Source organism: Stenella coeruleoalba, assembly GCF_951394435.1.
Source record: "Stenella coeruleoalba genome assembly, chromosome: 19".
NCBI classification, from domain to species: domain Eukaryota; kingdom Metazoa; phylum Chordata; class Mammalia; order Artiodactyla; family Delphinidae; genus Stenella; species Stenella coeruleoalba.
The window spans coordinates 7,750,961-7,767,809 of record NC_137165.1 but is presented as its reverse complement, the minus strand read 5'-3'; the positions used below and the strand labels follow the sequence as shown (position 1 = coordinate 7,767,809).

Sequence of the window (16,849 nt, the reverse complement as noted above, 5' to 3'; positions counted from 1 at the left end):
GGGAGATCGGCCTCTTCCCTCCATCACCACCACTGCCCCCAGTCCTGTCTCTCACTTAAGATTTAAGAGAGCCGCAGTCTGCAGAGACCACGAGTATACTCATCCTGCCTGCCTTTGTTTCCCTTTCGTGCCAGCGTGGGACGACGGGAAGATCCGAGCCTTTGCCCCAGAGACAGGCCGGCTGATGTACGTCATTAACAACGCCCACAGGATTGGAGTGACGGCCATCGCCACCACCAGTGACTGTAAAAGGGTCATCAGCGGCGGTGGGGAAGGGGAGGTATTATTCTCGAAGGCAGAATCTTTTTAAAATAGCCCTTGGTTTAGAGCAACTGCCTCATAGCAGGCCACTAATTTGATTTTTTCACCTGTACTAGGAATCAGGCAGGACCAAATTAAGATTTTTGATGAAACTCTGAAATACCTCATAAATTAAAGTTCTAATAATATAAATACACATATCAATATTTTTGTTCCCAGAAAGGACATTTAGGATACAGACATGAAATCATTCTACAGGGAATTGAGCTAGGAATCCAAGTTGGTGTTTTGCCAGAGTTTTAGAATACTGTTTTTTTCTCCTTCAAAAACCAGTTATATCAATTGTCTTTATCTTATCTTGTAAAGGAGATGCTATTTTTAGAATTGATTCTTTCGTCTACCCAGATGCTTAGATCATCATTTCAAAATTATTACACTCGACCTTTTCGTTCCATCATTTCAAGGAGCCTAAAACATCTTTTTAGGGAGAAGAAAGATACAGCATCTTCACGTAGCCTTTGGCAGAGTTTGGATCAAACCCGTTAGTGGCTGAATGTTCGGGTTCTGGGGCCACACTGCCTGGGCTCCGATTTCACTTCTGTCACTTCCCAGCTGTGTGACCTAGGGTGTGTGCTTTAACCTCTCTGTGCTTCAGTTTCCTGTAAAAGTAAAGTATAAAGTGAAGATAGCAATACTCCAATTAGTGAGATTTTTTTTACACTCTTTATTTTGTACGAAGTCTTCAGAACCTGGTGTGCATTTCAGGTTCAGAGCACATCTCCATGTGGACTAAACCCTGCAGATGCTCCACAGACACACCTAGTCCTAGACCATCCCCCTGCTCTCTGCCCATTATCACCCTCGCGGCTCTGTTCCCTTCCCTCATCCCTTCAGCCACGCTGTTGCTAACACCCACAGCATCCTTGCTTGCTCCCTCAGCCTTTGGGGGCATCGACCCTGCTGAGGAGGGTTACAGGAGGGAATCGCACAAAACAGATTCGTCGCCCCCAGCCCTGATCAGCAGTCTTTTCACAATGCCCGCTCCCATTCCCCACAGCTACTCCAGACCTTTTCTTCCAAAAACATAGTCTTCAAGGTCTTTGTAAGTACTAGAGACCAGGGCTGCTGGTCCGCAGGGGTGCACCGGTCTGAATCCTGGGGTTGCTAAGGTACTCTTACGTATTTTATTTCCACTTTCATTGGCCGTTACCTGAGTTTATACCCAAACCTCCCTGCCAACCCCCAGCTAATGGCCGGCACATCCAAGGCTCCAGTCCTGTGCTGTTTGGCTGGTGCCCACGCCACACTGGCTAGAACATCTGCATCTCACCCTGGCTAGAGAGCCACTGCCTGCCTCCATACATTCAAGATTCTGGATCTGTTTGTTTTCTCTGGCAATAGTCATCACCCTGTCCCATGTCAAGACATACTGAGTGGGCTTCCCTGGTGGCGCAGTCGTTGAGAGTCCGCCTGCCGATGCAGGGGACACGGGTTCGTGCCCCGGTCCGGGAAGATCCCACATGCCGCGGAGCGGCTGGGCCCGTGAGCCATGGCCGCTGAGCCTGCGCGTCCGGAGCCCGTGCTCCGCAACACGAGAGGCCACAACAGTGAGAGGCCTGCGTATCGCAAAAAAAAAAAAAAAAAAAAAGACATACTGAGTTATTTGAACACCATAGCAAGGAAGATGGCCTGGCTCATTTGGGATAACCTCATGCTTCCTCATCTTCTTGACTGAGAAAGTGTCTTTGAATGTTTTTCGTACTTCATTTAAGGTTATATTCCTCTTGTCAGGTGCAAATAAGTTAGTCTGTTATTACTGATGCCAACACTAGTTTTCAGTTTAGTGTTCAACTAGACCGTGGCTCCTCTGTTGTCTTATATCACTTATACAAAATAATTTCTGCTCTTCTTATGTTTTAGAAGTCCAACACGTTCATTATAAGAAGCATCTGACTACATTATTATGTTCTCTGGTATAGTTGTGACAGAGCGTTTATCCATTACAGGACCTACTGTTATAACCAAATAACTTTCCTTTCTACTTACCCTTTGTATTACAGTTAGGGGATCATACTTGCCAGTTTTGAAATTTTGTGTGTAGGTAGTTGTATCACCTCTGCATTTCATTTCAAGATAGCAAAGGGATATTAGAAAATATTTGTCACTGCAAGTTGGGTGTTGGCTTCCGTGGAGTTGAGAACCACTGATTTTAAATGATTGAGACAGCAGCTGATGTGAAAGTTTAAATATGGCTCCGGGTACCCAAGAGATTCCCTGATGGAGGCAGGACTTTGAGAGCAGTGCTCAGCAGAAACGAGCAGACATGTTGTTTCACTCGGTTTAGCAGTACCCCCTGCATTACTGGTTTTAGCAGCGGGTGTCTGATATATTTCTCAGTCCTAAAGTAAAAACAGGTGTAGGCTCCCTGGTAGGCATCTCCCTGGCTCCGTGGAAGAATATTCCCAGCCTGCAACTTGGCATCCCTACCTCACTCAACTGAGATGAGGACAGGGAATTAGAAAAAGCAAGTCAGCCCAGGAGGTGAGAAAGCTCTTGGAATCTTTTTATTTTTTACTTTTTTTTAACCCCCTTCAAAAATTCCCAAGGTGGAATTGAGAGCCTGTGCTTTGTGGCTTGCAGGTGAGGGTGTGGCAGATAGGCCACCAGACCCAGAAGCTGGAGGAGGCCCTGAAGGAGCACAAGTCCTCCGTGTCCTGTGTCAGGGTGAAGAAGAGCAACGAGGAGTGCGTCACGGCCAGCACGGACGGCACCTGCATCATATGGGACCTCGTGTAGGTACCAGTGATGGGGAGGACCAAGTGATGCAGAACTCAATCCCAGCATTTTATTGAACTCAAGGGAAGACTCAACAAAGGGTAGAGGGCTTCCCTGGTGGCGCAGTGGTTGAGAGTCCGCCTGCCGACGCACGGGACACGGGTTCGAGCCCTGGCCCGGGAAGATCCCACATGCCGCGGAGCAACTAAGCCCATGAGCCACAACTACTGAGCCTGCGCTCTAGAGCCCGTGAGCCACAACTACTGAAGCCTGTGCGCCTAGAGCCCGTGCTCCGCAAAAAGAGAAGCTCCCACAATGAGAAGCCCCATGCACCGCAAAGAAGAGTAGACCCCACTCACTGCAACTAGAGAAAAGCCCGCGTGCAGCAACGAAGACCCAATGCAGCCAAAAATAAATAAATATATATATATTTTAAAAATAGTAAATAAGCTCTCTCAGGAAGAGAAAGTCATGTTTCACAGCTCTGGAATCTATTTTTCAGGCGTCTTAGGAGGAATCAGATGATCCTGGCTAACACCTTATTCCAGTGTGTTTGTTACCACCCTGAAGAGTTCCAGATCATCACCAGCGGGACAGACAGAAAGGTAAGAGTCAAGATCTTTCTGGTACAAGAGAAGAGCAGTGACGCCTTGTGGCTGAGGGTACAGGCCCTGGAGTCAGGCCGTGCCAGTTCAAACCATGGGTTTGCTGGTGATCCGCCGTGTCAGTTTGGAAATGCTACATAACGTTTTGGGGTGCCTTTGCTTCCTTTTCTGCAAAATGGAAGTGATGACACCACTGACCTCATGCAGTTGCTGTGGGGATTAAAGTCATGATTGAATATGATGCTAAAAGCGGGGGGCCTGGCACAGAGCGGGCGCTCAGTAAGTACTGGTTTTGATTATGACGACATTTCTAAAGCTGGAAGTGTTGTGCCCAAAGGAGTTGTCACTTTGATTAAATTCAAATTGAATGACAATAGAGCTCATCTCTCATCACCCTACTTTGTCAATATATTAAAAATCTCTTAAGCTAGGGAGTCCATGTCCTTCAGTGAAAATTGGCCATTATTTGGGGGGGAACATTTCCCCCTTGGAGCAAGCAGGAGGCTTCAGGAGAGAGACACATGGAAGGGCAAGGAAGCTGGGGTGTCTCCCACCCTGCCAGCCACATCGGATCAGCCAGATCTTGGCCTGATTACCTGCACATCCAATTACTGGGTTTGAATACCCCTAATGTAGACTTTGAGATAATTGAAGAAGAGTTTGCATATTTATTGTTTTGCCAGATACAGGCTAAGTTCATGGAGTTAAAAGTATTGAGGGAAAAATACAAAAGGTACCTTCCCTCCCCACCTCCACCCCCCAAATTAGAATCTAGGAGTGGGGTTTTTTCCTGTTTAAGCTTCCCAGGTGATTGGGAACGACTGCCTGAGACACTTTGTCATAAAAACCCAAGGAATGCTGCCTGGTCCAACCGGGATCTGCCCGACACACACAGAATGTTCTGGGAGGGCGTGAAGAACTGCCTCTGTGTTCCAGTCTCTGTAGATTGTTAGGTTTCTTTGTGTCTCATCTGCCCAAACTGGCCTATGCCTGCCCATCCCCCAACCTGTGCTTGACTTGTGGTCTAAGTGGGCTTCCTCTTGGCACTGGGGTGGGAGGGATATTAGGGAGTTAATCACCACGTCACTATAAATGCTTTGATGGACGGTTCATATTGTTTCTAAATTAGTGTGATGTCTGCCATATTCTAGGTTTCAGCTTTTGAGGCTTGAAACAGTCTATTTCCCTCTTATTTGAATTTTGACCAGAATATTCCAACCATAAATCACAAATCTGTCCAACTACTCTAAGTGCTGGGGACATGACAGTGTCCCTGCTGTCATGGAGCTTACCTACCTTCTGTATTAATTTTGGGTGGGAGGGGATGGAATGGGATAGTACACATGTAAATGAGTCCATGAAAGAGCAATGAGTAATAAGTGAACAAGATGATACGAGATGGTGAAAGAGCTAAAAAACTATATAGAACAGGCTATAGGATAATGGCTGGGAGAAGGAAGCTGTTTTAGCAAGGATGGTCAGCGAGGCCTCCTTAAGGAGGTGGCGCTTGAGCTGAGGCCTGAGTGCCAGGAGGACCCAGCCATGCTTTGATCTCAGGGAAGACCATTCCTGGCAGAGGACGCTTGGGAAAGCCCAGGGGAGGCTCACTTTGACTTCCGTGGTCAAGGAAGCTGGTCATCAAGCACCAGTGACTTACATCGATGGGATTCCTGAGAAACTAGGATTTTGGCATGCTTTCATACTCCTTTATGTTTTTACTATGAAATCAGAACTTTATTGTTAAAGTGACCAAGCATCGATAGAAATTATAAAGCAAAATAAATAAATAAAAAGAAAAGAAAAATTTTAAATAGCATATACCATTTCTAGCTAAATTCAGAGGAATACAGATTCCTGGCGTAATGACGGGAACACAGGAAGTTGCCACCAACATGAAACAGAGAGAAAGTTCTGGGTGAAATACCCAAGTTCCCACTCCTGATTCCTGGTCAAGGGCTCTATGTTTAGAAAGAAATTTTTTTTTTTTCTTGCGGTATGCTGGCCTCTCACTGTTGCGGCCTCTCCCGTTGCGGAGCACAGGCTCCGGACGCGCAGGCTGAGCGGCCATGGCTCACGGGCCCAGCCGCTCCGCGGCACGTGGGATCCTCCCGGACCGGGGCACGAACCCGTGTCCCCTGCATCGGCAGGCAGACTCTCAACCACTGCGCCACCAGGGAAGCCCTAGAAAGAAATTTTATTTGTGAATTGGTTGTACATTTACAAAGTTAAAAAAAAAAAAAGCATAAAACCAGTATATTCAGAGAAAAATCTTCCTTCCTTGAGCCCCTGTCTCCTTTCCACCCCTAACCCAGTTCCTTGGCCCAGGAGGGGGCGGGGGGTGTGTGTGTGTGAGGATGCGGGTGGAATATATGATCAGTCTCTGTTTAAACCCAGCCCTGCGGAATGTTCTGTTGCTTTGAGGCAGAAGAGAAGGTTTGGAATAAGGGTGGGGTGAGGAAGAGGGAGGGCCAGCCGCGGTGAGAGCTCACTTGTTAAGGCCCAGTCTCCAGAACTTTCCAGAACTGCTCATTCCCCAAGCTGAAGGAAGGAAATGCTTTCCCCTCCCGCCAGGCCTAAAGAAAGCTTCACTTTGCTCCTCTTAAGAGCAGAATTGGGAAAGCGGATGCAGTGGCTGCTTCCTTCTCTCCTTTACAGCTCCCTTCAGGCTCAGTCTGCGCCATCTGACCAGAAGTACTCTCTGTCTCAATCCAGTTTACCAGCATATCAACACCTCTTTAAACTGAATGCAAATTTTAAAGCCACTACTAAAAATATTAAAATGATTTCTCCACCCCCTGCTTTAGCCTATTTATAATTTCAGCTGGTGTATCATCCCGGGTGTATTTTTGCCGTCTGCTATATAAAGTAGAACCTTCTTTTGTTAGCATGCGTGTGGATGATTTCACTGAGCTGAACCCCGCCTCATGCTTCTTTCTCGAATTGCAGATTGCTTACTGGGAAGTGTTTGATGGGTCAGTAATCAGAGAGTTGGAAGGTTCCTTGTCCGGGGCCGTCAATGGCATGGATATCACCGTGGAAGGAGTGCATTTTGTCACAGGTCAGTCCTGGGATAAGAGAAGAAAGCCAAGCCCAGCTTATTTAAATGGGAAAGTGGAACTCCCAGGCGGGAGGCAACTGGAAGTGACCACAAAAGGGTCTAAAGGGCAACGTGGTTAGATTCAGGCCCGAACACTGCAGCCGGTGTGGCTGGGAAAGAAAACTCCAGAAGCCACATTTCAATGAGAGGAAACATTTGCTCACGAGCCTTAGGGACACAAATATAAACCTAAGCTTCCACTGCGTGCTCTTTTTGTGGTGGGCAGCGATGAAAGAAATGGGCCTTTACACGATCTTGTAAACCAATTATACTTCAATTTAAACAAATTAATTAATTAAAAAAGAAAGAAAGAAAGAAATGGGCCTTTACATGGGCTGGGCTGTCCAGTCTGCCTTGCTCTGCTATTTCCTACTGAAGTCTTAAATGCCAGGCTTTTCGGTCAGCATTTCCAGGGGGCATTTGCCACACAATGTGCCCACTGCAACAGCATCAGTCCCATTTCTTGCAGCCTCTTTGATTCTTCCGGACAGTAACCAGTTAATGTTCCAAATCAATAAAAGTTTCACAAACACATTTATGTAAAGCATGATATAAAATTAGACATGGTATGATCCTAATCACATATTCAGATGTATATCTGTGTAACTTACAGAGAAAAGACCGGAAGGAACTAAACCAAGATGTTACTAGTGGTTCTTTCTGGATGGTGGGATCAGGGGTGATGTCACCTCTTTACATTTTTTCCCCCCAAATTAACTACAACAGATCTAGCTTTTTATAATCAAGGAAAAGAGTGTTTATAAAGATAGGTTTTTCTTCCTTTAAATCGGCACATGGGGAATGTATTGAAAACGATCCAGTAATTTAAAATCAGGACTGTTTCTCTCTGTTCTGCTGCAGCAATGCCACGTGACTGCTTTGTCATTTTCAGGTGGAAATGACCGTCTTGTCAAAGTTTGGGATTACAATGAGGGTGAAGTGACTCACGTTGGGGTGGGACACAGTGGCAACATCACCCGCGTCCGGATAAGTCCAGGAAATCAGTACATCATTAGCGTGAGTGCCGATGGCGCCATTTTGAGATGGAAGTACCCATTTCCCTCATGAAACGTTGGAGACCTCCTGGATTCACAGCACTGAATACCGTCCTGTTGGAGGCTGAGCTTAGATAACTCCACGACTAGTCTTGCTTTCTCACACCTGTGTGTCTGTGCTTTGGTCAAAATACTTTATCTACAAGTTTCTCCTTTCCTTTATAGAATGCATTTTACATTCTCGAATTGTATATTAAAACTGAGACGTGTTCAAGAATACGTCCAGACTGTAAAGTTTTTTTATTATAAGTTCCCAGTTGTTGGTTTCCTGTCATAATCTCCCTTCTATGACTCTGCAAAACCCACAGCCCTTCCTCATAATTTGTCCACAGATAACCATTGCTGTTAGTTTCTAAAAATAAGGAAGGTGAATTTACCTTCTTTTTTTTTTTTTTTTTTGCGGTACGCAGGCCTCTCACTCTTGTGGCCTCTCCAGTTGCGGAGCACAGGCTCCAGACGCACAGGCTCTGCGGCCATGGCTCACGAGCCCAGCCGCTCCGCGGCATGTGGGATCTTCCCGGACCGGGGCGCGAACCCATGTCCCCTGCATCCACAGGCGGACTCTCAACCACTGCGCCACCAGGGAAGCCCCAAATTTACCTTCTTAATCAGCATTTCATTGGTCAAGCTGCCTGCGGCAAGACGTGGGTTTGGATCCAGATCTTGGGTAGGGTTTTTGTTTTGTTTGAACTCTCTGATACTCCGTTTTGTAAAGCAAGAATACCTGCTCAAAAAGTGATTGTGAGAATTAAGTGAAATAATGTATTAAAGCGTCGGCAGAGTTCATGACACAGAGTAGAAACTTCAGTACGAATTATGGTGCTTTCTCAAAGAAAATGTGTGTCGGGGATCTTGGGGGTAATTATCAAAGGTGAAATTTCATAGATATTTTTCTGGAGTTAACCATAAAATCTTTCTCCTCTGCTTACCATTAGAAGAGCGATGGAATGGACCTTGTGTGTTGACCGTCCAACCAGGGACGGTGTCCTTTTCCAGGGAGCATAAATAACGGTATTTCCCAGAAACACTTCAAGTCTCTAATTCACAGGACAGTCTTTTGTTCTGTGCATATTCTTTATCCTTTGCCTAATGCTTTTTTCCCCCCCCTGCATCAGGTAACCAACCTGCTGCTGCCCTATTTGACATATCAAGGTGGATATTTAATAAATGATGACCACTTTATTCATCAGATAATAAGTAACATTTCAGGGCATTCATGTGATAAGCCTCCTGCTAATCTCTTGTTGAGCTAGAAATTGATGAGAAATTCACTTTGCGAGACTGCCGGATTAACGTGACAGTTACAAGATAAAGTGAGGGAGGTCCCCAGGGAATCAAGGGCAAGGCAATGCCAAGTCAATTCTTATTGGGCAACAATTCAGCTGGGATTTTGCGTTAAGGAGTGAACGTGAGACCTCCTAGGAGGCGCGCCCGGGAGCTGGAAAACTTCCTGGTGAGCAAATACTGAGGTTGGAAAGATCTAAGCTGCGGGGTTGTCAGTCCACAGACCCTGCTCGAGTTCCGGCTTCTCTGCTTACGGGTCGTGTGGCCTCAGCCCATTGCGTTAACTTCTCTGAGCCCGTTTCTCCACCAAATAAACCGAGGACGGTCAAGTCTCGCTTGCAAGTTTTGATAAACGCCCTAACCTAGTCTGTAATTTAAACAAGCAAACCACAACCAATCCCGGGTGTTTCTACACGCGCCTTCCAGTTCGGGTCCCAGGATGGCGGGTCCCGCAAAGGCTCTGCCTCCCCTGCGGGGCAGACGGGCTGGAAGGAGGTGGCGCCATCTGTCCGCACACACCTGAGCCTGCGGCGGAACCAGCGGTACCAAGGTACTCTCCACCCGTTCACCGCCCCCAGGGCGCGTCTCTCGCTACGCCGGAGGCTGCCCTCTGGGGAACCTTCCTTTCCCTTCTTTTCACCTTCGCCTGGAGGTAATTACAAGAAATTTAGCAACAGCCACGGCTTTGCAATTTACTAGGGCGTTCACATTTATCATTCCTCTATTACTTTCACAGCTTGAAGGCTGGGAGCGGACTAGGAGCAGAGGTTAAATTCAGGTCGGTAGGTTTAGGAGAGGTTAGGAAATGGGAGGGAACCTGAGCTCTGCGCTCCAGTGCTTTTATTCCTGGTCCGAGCGGCGGGGGCGGGACCCGACGGGGGTGGGGGCGGTGGGGCGCTGCCCGGGGCGGGCCCTACGGCCTGATTCCCGCGCGGGGCGGGGCGGCCCCGCCCTTGGCTCCGCCTCCGCCCGATTCCCGCACACCTGGCCCGCAGGTAGCCGGCTCCCGGGTGCCTTTCCGAGCCTGGAAGGGCCTGTTGGCTGCTCGTCTGTCCGGCGCCTGGAGGCTGGGAGCTCCGCTCCGGGAGGGGCGCCGGCGGGAGCCATGGACCCGGGCGCGGGGGCCGCGACCGGAGAGGGGCCGCCCGCGCCCCGGCCCCGCCGCCGCCGCTCCCTGCGCCGCCTGTTTGGCCGCTTCCTGCTGGCGCTGGGCAGCCGCTCCCGCCCCGGGGACTCGCCGCCCCGGCCCCAGCCCCAGCCGGGACACGGCAATGGCGACGGGGAGGGAGGCTTTGCTGGCCCCCCGGGCCCGGATCCAGCTGCTCCCGGAAGCCCCGGGGAGGAGCGCCCGCCCCGACCCCAGCCCCAGCTCTCCGCCGGCGACGGGGCGCGGATCCCGGGAGCTCAGGGCTTGAAGAACCACGGCAACACCTGTTTCATGAACGCCGTGGTGCAGTGTCTCAGCAACACCGACCTGCTGGCCGAGTTCCTGGCGCTGGGGCGCTATCGGGCGGCGCCGGGCCGCGCCGAGGTCACCGAGCAGCTGGCGGCGCTGGTGCGCGCGCTCTGGACGCGCGAATACACGCCCCAACTTTCCGCCGAGTTCAAGGTAGGCAGCGCCGGGCTGCCTCCAGCCTTGGCCGCTCGGCGGCAGCCACGTCCCGGCCTTTAGGGTTTCCCTTCTGGACCGTTGGGTGCTCCATCAGGAAAGGGGTTTCTTGGGGACTTCTCTAGATGGCATTTGCCGGTTAAGCCTCGGATTATCGCTTCTTTTTAAAATTAAATTTATTTTTACATTTTTATTTAGTTTTGTCTGCGTTGGGTCTTCGTTGCGGTGCGCGGGCTTCTCATTGCTGTGGCTTCTCTTGTTGCGGAGCACGGGCTCTAGGTGTGCGGGCTTCAGCAGTTGTGGCACGCGGGCTCTAGACCGCAGGCTCATTAGTTGTGGTGCACGGGCTTAGCTGCTCCTCGGCATGTGGGATCTTCCTCGACCAGGACTGGGGCCCCCGTCCCCTGCATTGGCAGGCGGATTCTTTTTTTTTTTTTTTTTTACACGTTTAAGTTTATTCAAATTTATTCAAAGCAATCTGGTTTCATATGTATTATGCTATTGGAAATAGTCTCATGTTTTGTTTTGTTTTTTAACATCTTTATTGGGCTATAATTGCTTTACAATGGTGTGTTAGTTTCTGCTTTATAACAAAATGAATCAGTTATACATATGTTCCCATATCTCTTCCCTCTTACGTCTCCCTCCCACCCTCCCTATCCCACCCCTCCAGGCGGTCACAAAGCACCGAGCTGATCTCCCTGTGCTATGCAGCTGCTTCCCACTAGCTATCTACCTTACGTTTGGTAGCGTATATATGTCCATGCCTCTCTCTCACTACCACTGCGCCACCAGGGAAGCCCACAGCCTTTGTTTTGAGTTGATTAGTGTGTCAGCGCTTGAGGCGGGTGAGTGCAGGGAGCTGGTGGATTTGAGCGAATTCAGCATTTCTGCACTCAGCAAACATTAGTTGAAGTATCGGAGGACTGTTCTAACGCCAGGGATAGAGGGTTTCCACTCTAGTTTCCAGTGCGGTGTGGGGAGTCGAACTTCGAAGGCCAAGGTCTAGGAGGAAGGAGGTGAATGATGAGAAGGACGCAGCCAGGCCAAGACCTAGGAGTAATCCCCACAGGGGGAGGGAACAGCAGTTGCAAAGACCAGAGGCCTGAAGGAGCTGAGAACTGGAGGCATGAAGAAAACTCGGGTGGCTCTTGCCCAGAAGAGTAGAGTGGGGAGGAGATGAGGTTGGCCAGATCATGTAAGGTTTGGGAGGCAACGGTAAGGAGTTTGGCTTTTATTCTAAGCCCATCGAAAGCTGAGAATCTGTGTGCCAGGTACTGTGCCGAGGGCCTGGGAGAGGCAGTGGGTGTGCTATATTGGAGGTGGCATGCTTTTGCTTAGTGTGAATGAAATCCCCTAGGATGCGTTAGCGTGGGTTTGTATCCTTTGTTCCTGGGGTCACGGTCTACTTACTGGGTATGCTGCAGGGTCATGAGGCTTTGGAAGTTATGTGTATCACTTCACCCAGGATTAAAGCGGGGCATTTGTTTGGGGTCCCAGTTGGATTAAAGAGTGCTGATAATTGACGCGCATGGCTGGCTTCCTGCTAAAAAACCACAGTTCTGGGCAGAGAGCTGAAGCTCCCCAAAGACTAGGGATTGTTGTTCTTGGGGGAGAGGGAACTTGTCAGTGTTCATTCCACAAGCATCACCGCTCTTGAGTTTCAGCCTGAGAAAGCAATCCTTGCCATGTGACCCACGAGGATGCCAACCCCTACCGTCCTCCCTCCTGCTTCCACTAGTGAAGCACTGTTCTGCAGGCGTCAGTGGGTCAAATGGGTGTCAGTAATATCTCCTTTTGGCATCATTTGCTTTTTAAATGTGAGAGGCAGTATCCTTTAGTGGTTCAGAGCAAGGTCTTGGTTACCTTGAGCAAGTTACTAAAATCTCAACTGTGCCTCAACTTTCCTTATCTGTAAAATGGGACTCTAGAGGTACCTACCTTCTTATAGGGTTGTTCTGAGGGTAAAATGAGCTAATTATAATTCCTCACTTGCAGAGACCTGGAGGGAGGGAGGTAATCCTGTGTACCTTTTCTATTGCTCCATGCATTCTCATCCAGTTACTGCAGGAATGGGAGAGACGGGAGTAGCTTGAAAAGTCTTCCAAATTAGTAATCACCTTCCATGACTCACCAGCGTTTCCTGTCTCTCTCAAATCCTGCTCTCAAATCCCTAGAGCCAAGAATCTCCCTGTGAGCCTCGGGGAGCTGAAGGATAATCAAACTGTTAATATGTTAGTAAGGGTGTTATAAGCCAGGGGTTCCTGGAACTTTCCTGGTAGGCAGCCTTGGAGACAGTGGGGAAGGATTCCAGAATCTGTGCTTTTAAACCTTGGGGATTGAAATCTAGGTGGGCACCTTTTATTTTACAGATGAGGAAACATTTATGCATTCAACAAATATTGAGTGTCTAGATACTATACAGGGAGCATGGAACACATGTGGGGTGATGAGTGCAAAACCCGATCCTGGGGCTCCTCTCCTGGAGCTTACGGTCCAGTGGGAGAGATGGATGTGAGTGAAGTAATACCACGGGCCCACGATTAGAACTGGTGACAAGTGCTACAAAATAAAGATGCTCTATTTACAGTAGCCAGGACATGGAAGCAACCTAAGTGTCCATCGACAGATGAATGGATAAAGAAGATGTGACACATATATACAATGGAATATTACTCAGCCATAAAAGGAAACAAAATTGAGTTATTTATAGTGAGGTGGATGGACCTAGAGTCTGTCATACAGAGTGAAGTAAGTCAGAAAGAGAAAAACAAATACCGTATGCTAACACATATATATGGAATGTAAAAAAAAAAAAAGGTTCTGATGAACCTAGGGGCAGGACAGGAATAAAGACACAGACGTAGAGAATGGACTTGAGGACAAGGGGAGGGGGAAGGGTAGGCTGGGACGAAGTGAGAGAGTGGCATGGACATATATATACTACCAAATGTAAAATAGACAGCTAGTGGGAAGCAGCTGCATGGCACAGGGAGATCAGCTCTGTGCTTTGTGACCACCTAGAGGGGTGGGATAAGGAGGGTGGGAGGGAGACGCAAGAGGGAGGGGATATGGGGTTGTATGTATGCATATAGCTGATTCACTTTGTTATAAAGCAGAAACTAACACACCATTGTAAAGCAATTATACTCCAATAAAGATGTTAAAAAAATAAAAATAAAAAATAAAGATGCTCTACGGCAATTCTGGCAGGAGGACGTGATTGTTTGGGGAAGGTGGTGTGAGAAGGTGGGCTAGGAAGTCTTCCCAGGAGAGGGAACCATTGAGTTGAGTTTTGAAGGATGAAGGGTCAGCTAAGGACATGGGAGGGTGGGAAAGTGCATTATAGTTCCTGAGACTGAAACTGCCAGTCCCTGAGGGGGTGGGGCTGGGCAGGATAAATGCCTGATAAAATGAATTGATGAAAGCCTATGTGGCTGGGGGGAGGGGCTGGAGAATGGGTTTGGGAGAAGCCACAGAAGGTTGTGTAGAGGAGTTTGGTCTTTAAGAGGGATTATTAGCTTCACACCGAGGAAGGGAGGAAGTTGAGAAGCAGCCAGCAGGCTGGAGTGAGTTACTCCAGCGCAGCCACCCAAAAAGGATGGGTCTGTGGTGTTCCCCCTCCCTGGGCCCTGAGTCACCCAGCTTCCCAGTGATAGTAGGACTTAAGAGCAAATGAATAAATACATTTTAAAAATCCTGTCCATGGTATTATCCATAATACTTTGATTTCTAATGATGTAATTCAATGTATATAACTATAAAAAATTGGAAAATGCTAAAATGTAAAAAAAAAAAAAGATCTGGAACTGCACCCCCTGGAGGTAACCATCACTGCTGTGTTGATGTGCTTCAGATCATGTACAAACAATTGGAAATTCTAGTTTTGTATCCTGCTGTTTTCAGTTAAGTATTATCATAAGACTTTCTCCTGGTCATTAAAATGTTTTATAAAACTTAATTTTTAATGATTGTGTAATATCTCATTCAATGAACCAATCCCTAGGGAGAGGTTTATGTACTGTACAATTTTCCAGCTATCATGCTACATTGAAAATTCTTGTATTTAAATCGTCGTCCTCAGCTCTGATCATTTCCATAAGCTTAATTCCTTGAAGTGAAACGACATGGTCAAAACAAAGATGACTGTTTTGTCCTTTTTATGTTTCTTGCTTTTTTTTTTTTGCTGTCCGAGGGCTTCTCACTGTTGTGGCCTCTCCCGTTGCGGAGCACAGGCTCCGGACGCGCAGGCTCAGCGGCCATGGCTCCCGGGCCCAGCCGCTCCGCGGCATGTGGGATCTTCCCGGACCGGGGCACGAACCCGTGTCCCCTGCATCGGCAGGCGGACTCACAACCCCTGCGCCACCAGGGAAGCCCTGTTTCTTGCTTTTTAAATCAATTTTTACGAGGTATAAATTATGTACAGTGAAAGGCACCCATTTTTAAAAATTGAGTTATATGTGAGATATAACACTGTGTGGGGTATATACTACATTGGTTTGATACATTTGTACTGCAGTATGACTGCCAATAGTAGCATTGGTTAACACCCTTATCTCGTCATGTAATTATCATTTCTTTTAGCTCTGGGAACAACTAAGATCTAGTGTCTTAGCAAATTTATCGTTTATAGTACAGTTTTGTTGTCTATAATCACTGGACGGGTACACTTCATTTCATTGTACTGTGCAGATATTGCGTTCTTTACAAATTGAAGGTTTGTGACAGCCCTGCGTCAGTCAAGTCTATCAGCGCCCTTTTTCCAAGAGCCTTTGCTCACTTTGTGTCTCTGTCACATTTTGGTCATTCTCACAGTATCTACAACTTTTTCATTGTTATTATATTTGTTATGGTGATCTGTGATCAGTGATCTTTGATGTTACTATTATCATTGTTTTGGGCTGCCGTGAACTGCGCCTATATAAGATAGTGAACTTAAATGTGTGTGTTCTGACTGCTCCACCAACCGGCTGTTCCCCCACCTCTCTCCCTGTTCTTGGGCCTCCCTCTTCCCTGAGACACACAATATTGTAATTAGGCCATTTAATAACCCCACAGTGACCTCTAAGAGTTCAAGTGAAAGGAGGTCAATCCATGCGGAAAATGTCATAGTGGTCTTATTTTCGGAAATTGCCCCAGTTACCCTGACCGGTCAGCAGCCACCAACGTGGAGGCCAGACCCTCCACCAGCAACAGATTAGACTTGCTGAAGGCTCAGATGATGGTCAGCATTTTGTTAGCAATAAATTGTTTTAGTTATTTATTTTTGCCATTTTATTTTTTCTGAATTTTATTTTATAATCAATTGTTTTTTAATTAAGGTCTGTAGGTTGTTTTTTTTAGACAATGCTATTGTACATTGTACTTCTGTAGTGTTAAGAGACTACAGAATAGTGTGAATATAATTTTATATGCCCTGGGAAACCAAAAAATTCACGTGACTCGCTTTCTTGAGATATTTGCTTTATTATGGTGGTCTGGAACTGAACCTACAATAACTCTGAGGTCTGCCTGTACCATGTATTAGTCTCCAGGACTTATTAATCTACTAGTTACAACTATGTACCCTTACACACCATCTGTCCCATCTCTCCACCCTCAGCCCCTGATAACCACTGTTTTATTTTCTGCTTTTCCAATTTCAGTTGTTTTTTAGATTCCACATGGAAGAGGTATCATACACTATCTGTCTTTCTCTGTCTGACTTATTTCAGCATAATGCCCTCAAGGTCCATCCACATTGTTGCAAGTGGCAGAATTTCTTTTCTCGGGGCCGAGTAAAAATTTTAAGTGTAGAATCTGATGAGTTTTGACATGTATGTACCTGTATAATCACCATCCCAATTTTAAGTATTTATTGTTTTTTAGTTTTTTTTTTTTTTTTTTTTTTTTGCGGTACGCGGGCCTCTCACTGTTGTGGCCTCTCCCGTTGTGGAGCCCAGGCTCCGGACGCGCAGGCTCAGCGGCCATGGCTCCCGGGCCCAGCCGCTCCGCGGCATGTGGGATCTTCCCGGACCGGGGCACGAACCCGTGTCCCCTGCATCGGCAGGCGGACTCTCAACCACTGCGCCACCAGGGAAGCCCTGTTTTTTAGTTTTTAGTTCAATTTTGTTGGGCTTGATTATTTTTAGTACCCACATTGACAGATTTCTTTCCAAATGAT

At 47.5% G+C, this 16,849-nt stretch overlaps 2 protein-coding genes across 2 annotated transcripts in view; both read left to right on the top strand.

Annotated features, from left to right (window-relative positions):
• CFAP52 (cilia and flagella associated protein 52) overlaps nucleotides 1-7,806 on the top strand; it is a gene marked incomplete at its 3' end in the record, with an annotated part of 33,543 nt that extends 25,737 nt beyond the window's left edge. Inside the window, exons 10-14 of the mRNA XM_079904974.1 lie at nucleotides 135-280; nucleotides 2,902-3,053; nucleotides 3,539-3,641; nucleotides 6,588-6,699; nucleotides 7,631-7,806. Coding sequence (XP_079761100.1) covers nucleotides 135-280; nucleotides 2,902-3,053; nucleotides 3,539-3,641; nucleotides 6,588-6,699; nucleotides 7,631-7,806 — 689 coding nt within the window. The remainder of the gene's footprint in view (nucleotides 1-134; nucleotides 281-2,901; nucleotides 3,054-3,538; nucleotides 3,642-6,587; nucleotides 6,700-7,630) is intronic.
• Nucleotides 7,807-10,154: 2,348 nt separating this feature from the next.
• Nucleotides 10,155-16,849, top strand: part of USP43 (ubiquitin specific peptidase 43) — a 63,030-nt gene continuing 56,335 nt past the window's right edge. The window contains exon 1 of the mRNA XM_079903518.1: nucleotides 10,155-10,686. Coding sequence (XP_079759644.1) covers nucleotides 10,183-10,686 — 504 coding nt within the window. The 5' untranslated portion in view covers nucleotides 10,155-10,182. The remainder of the gene's footprint in view (nucleotides 10,687-16,849) is intronic.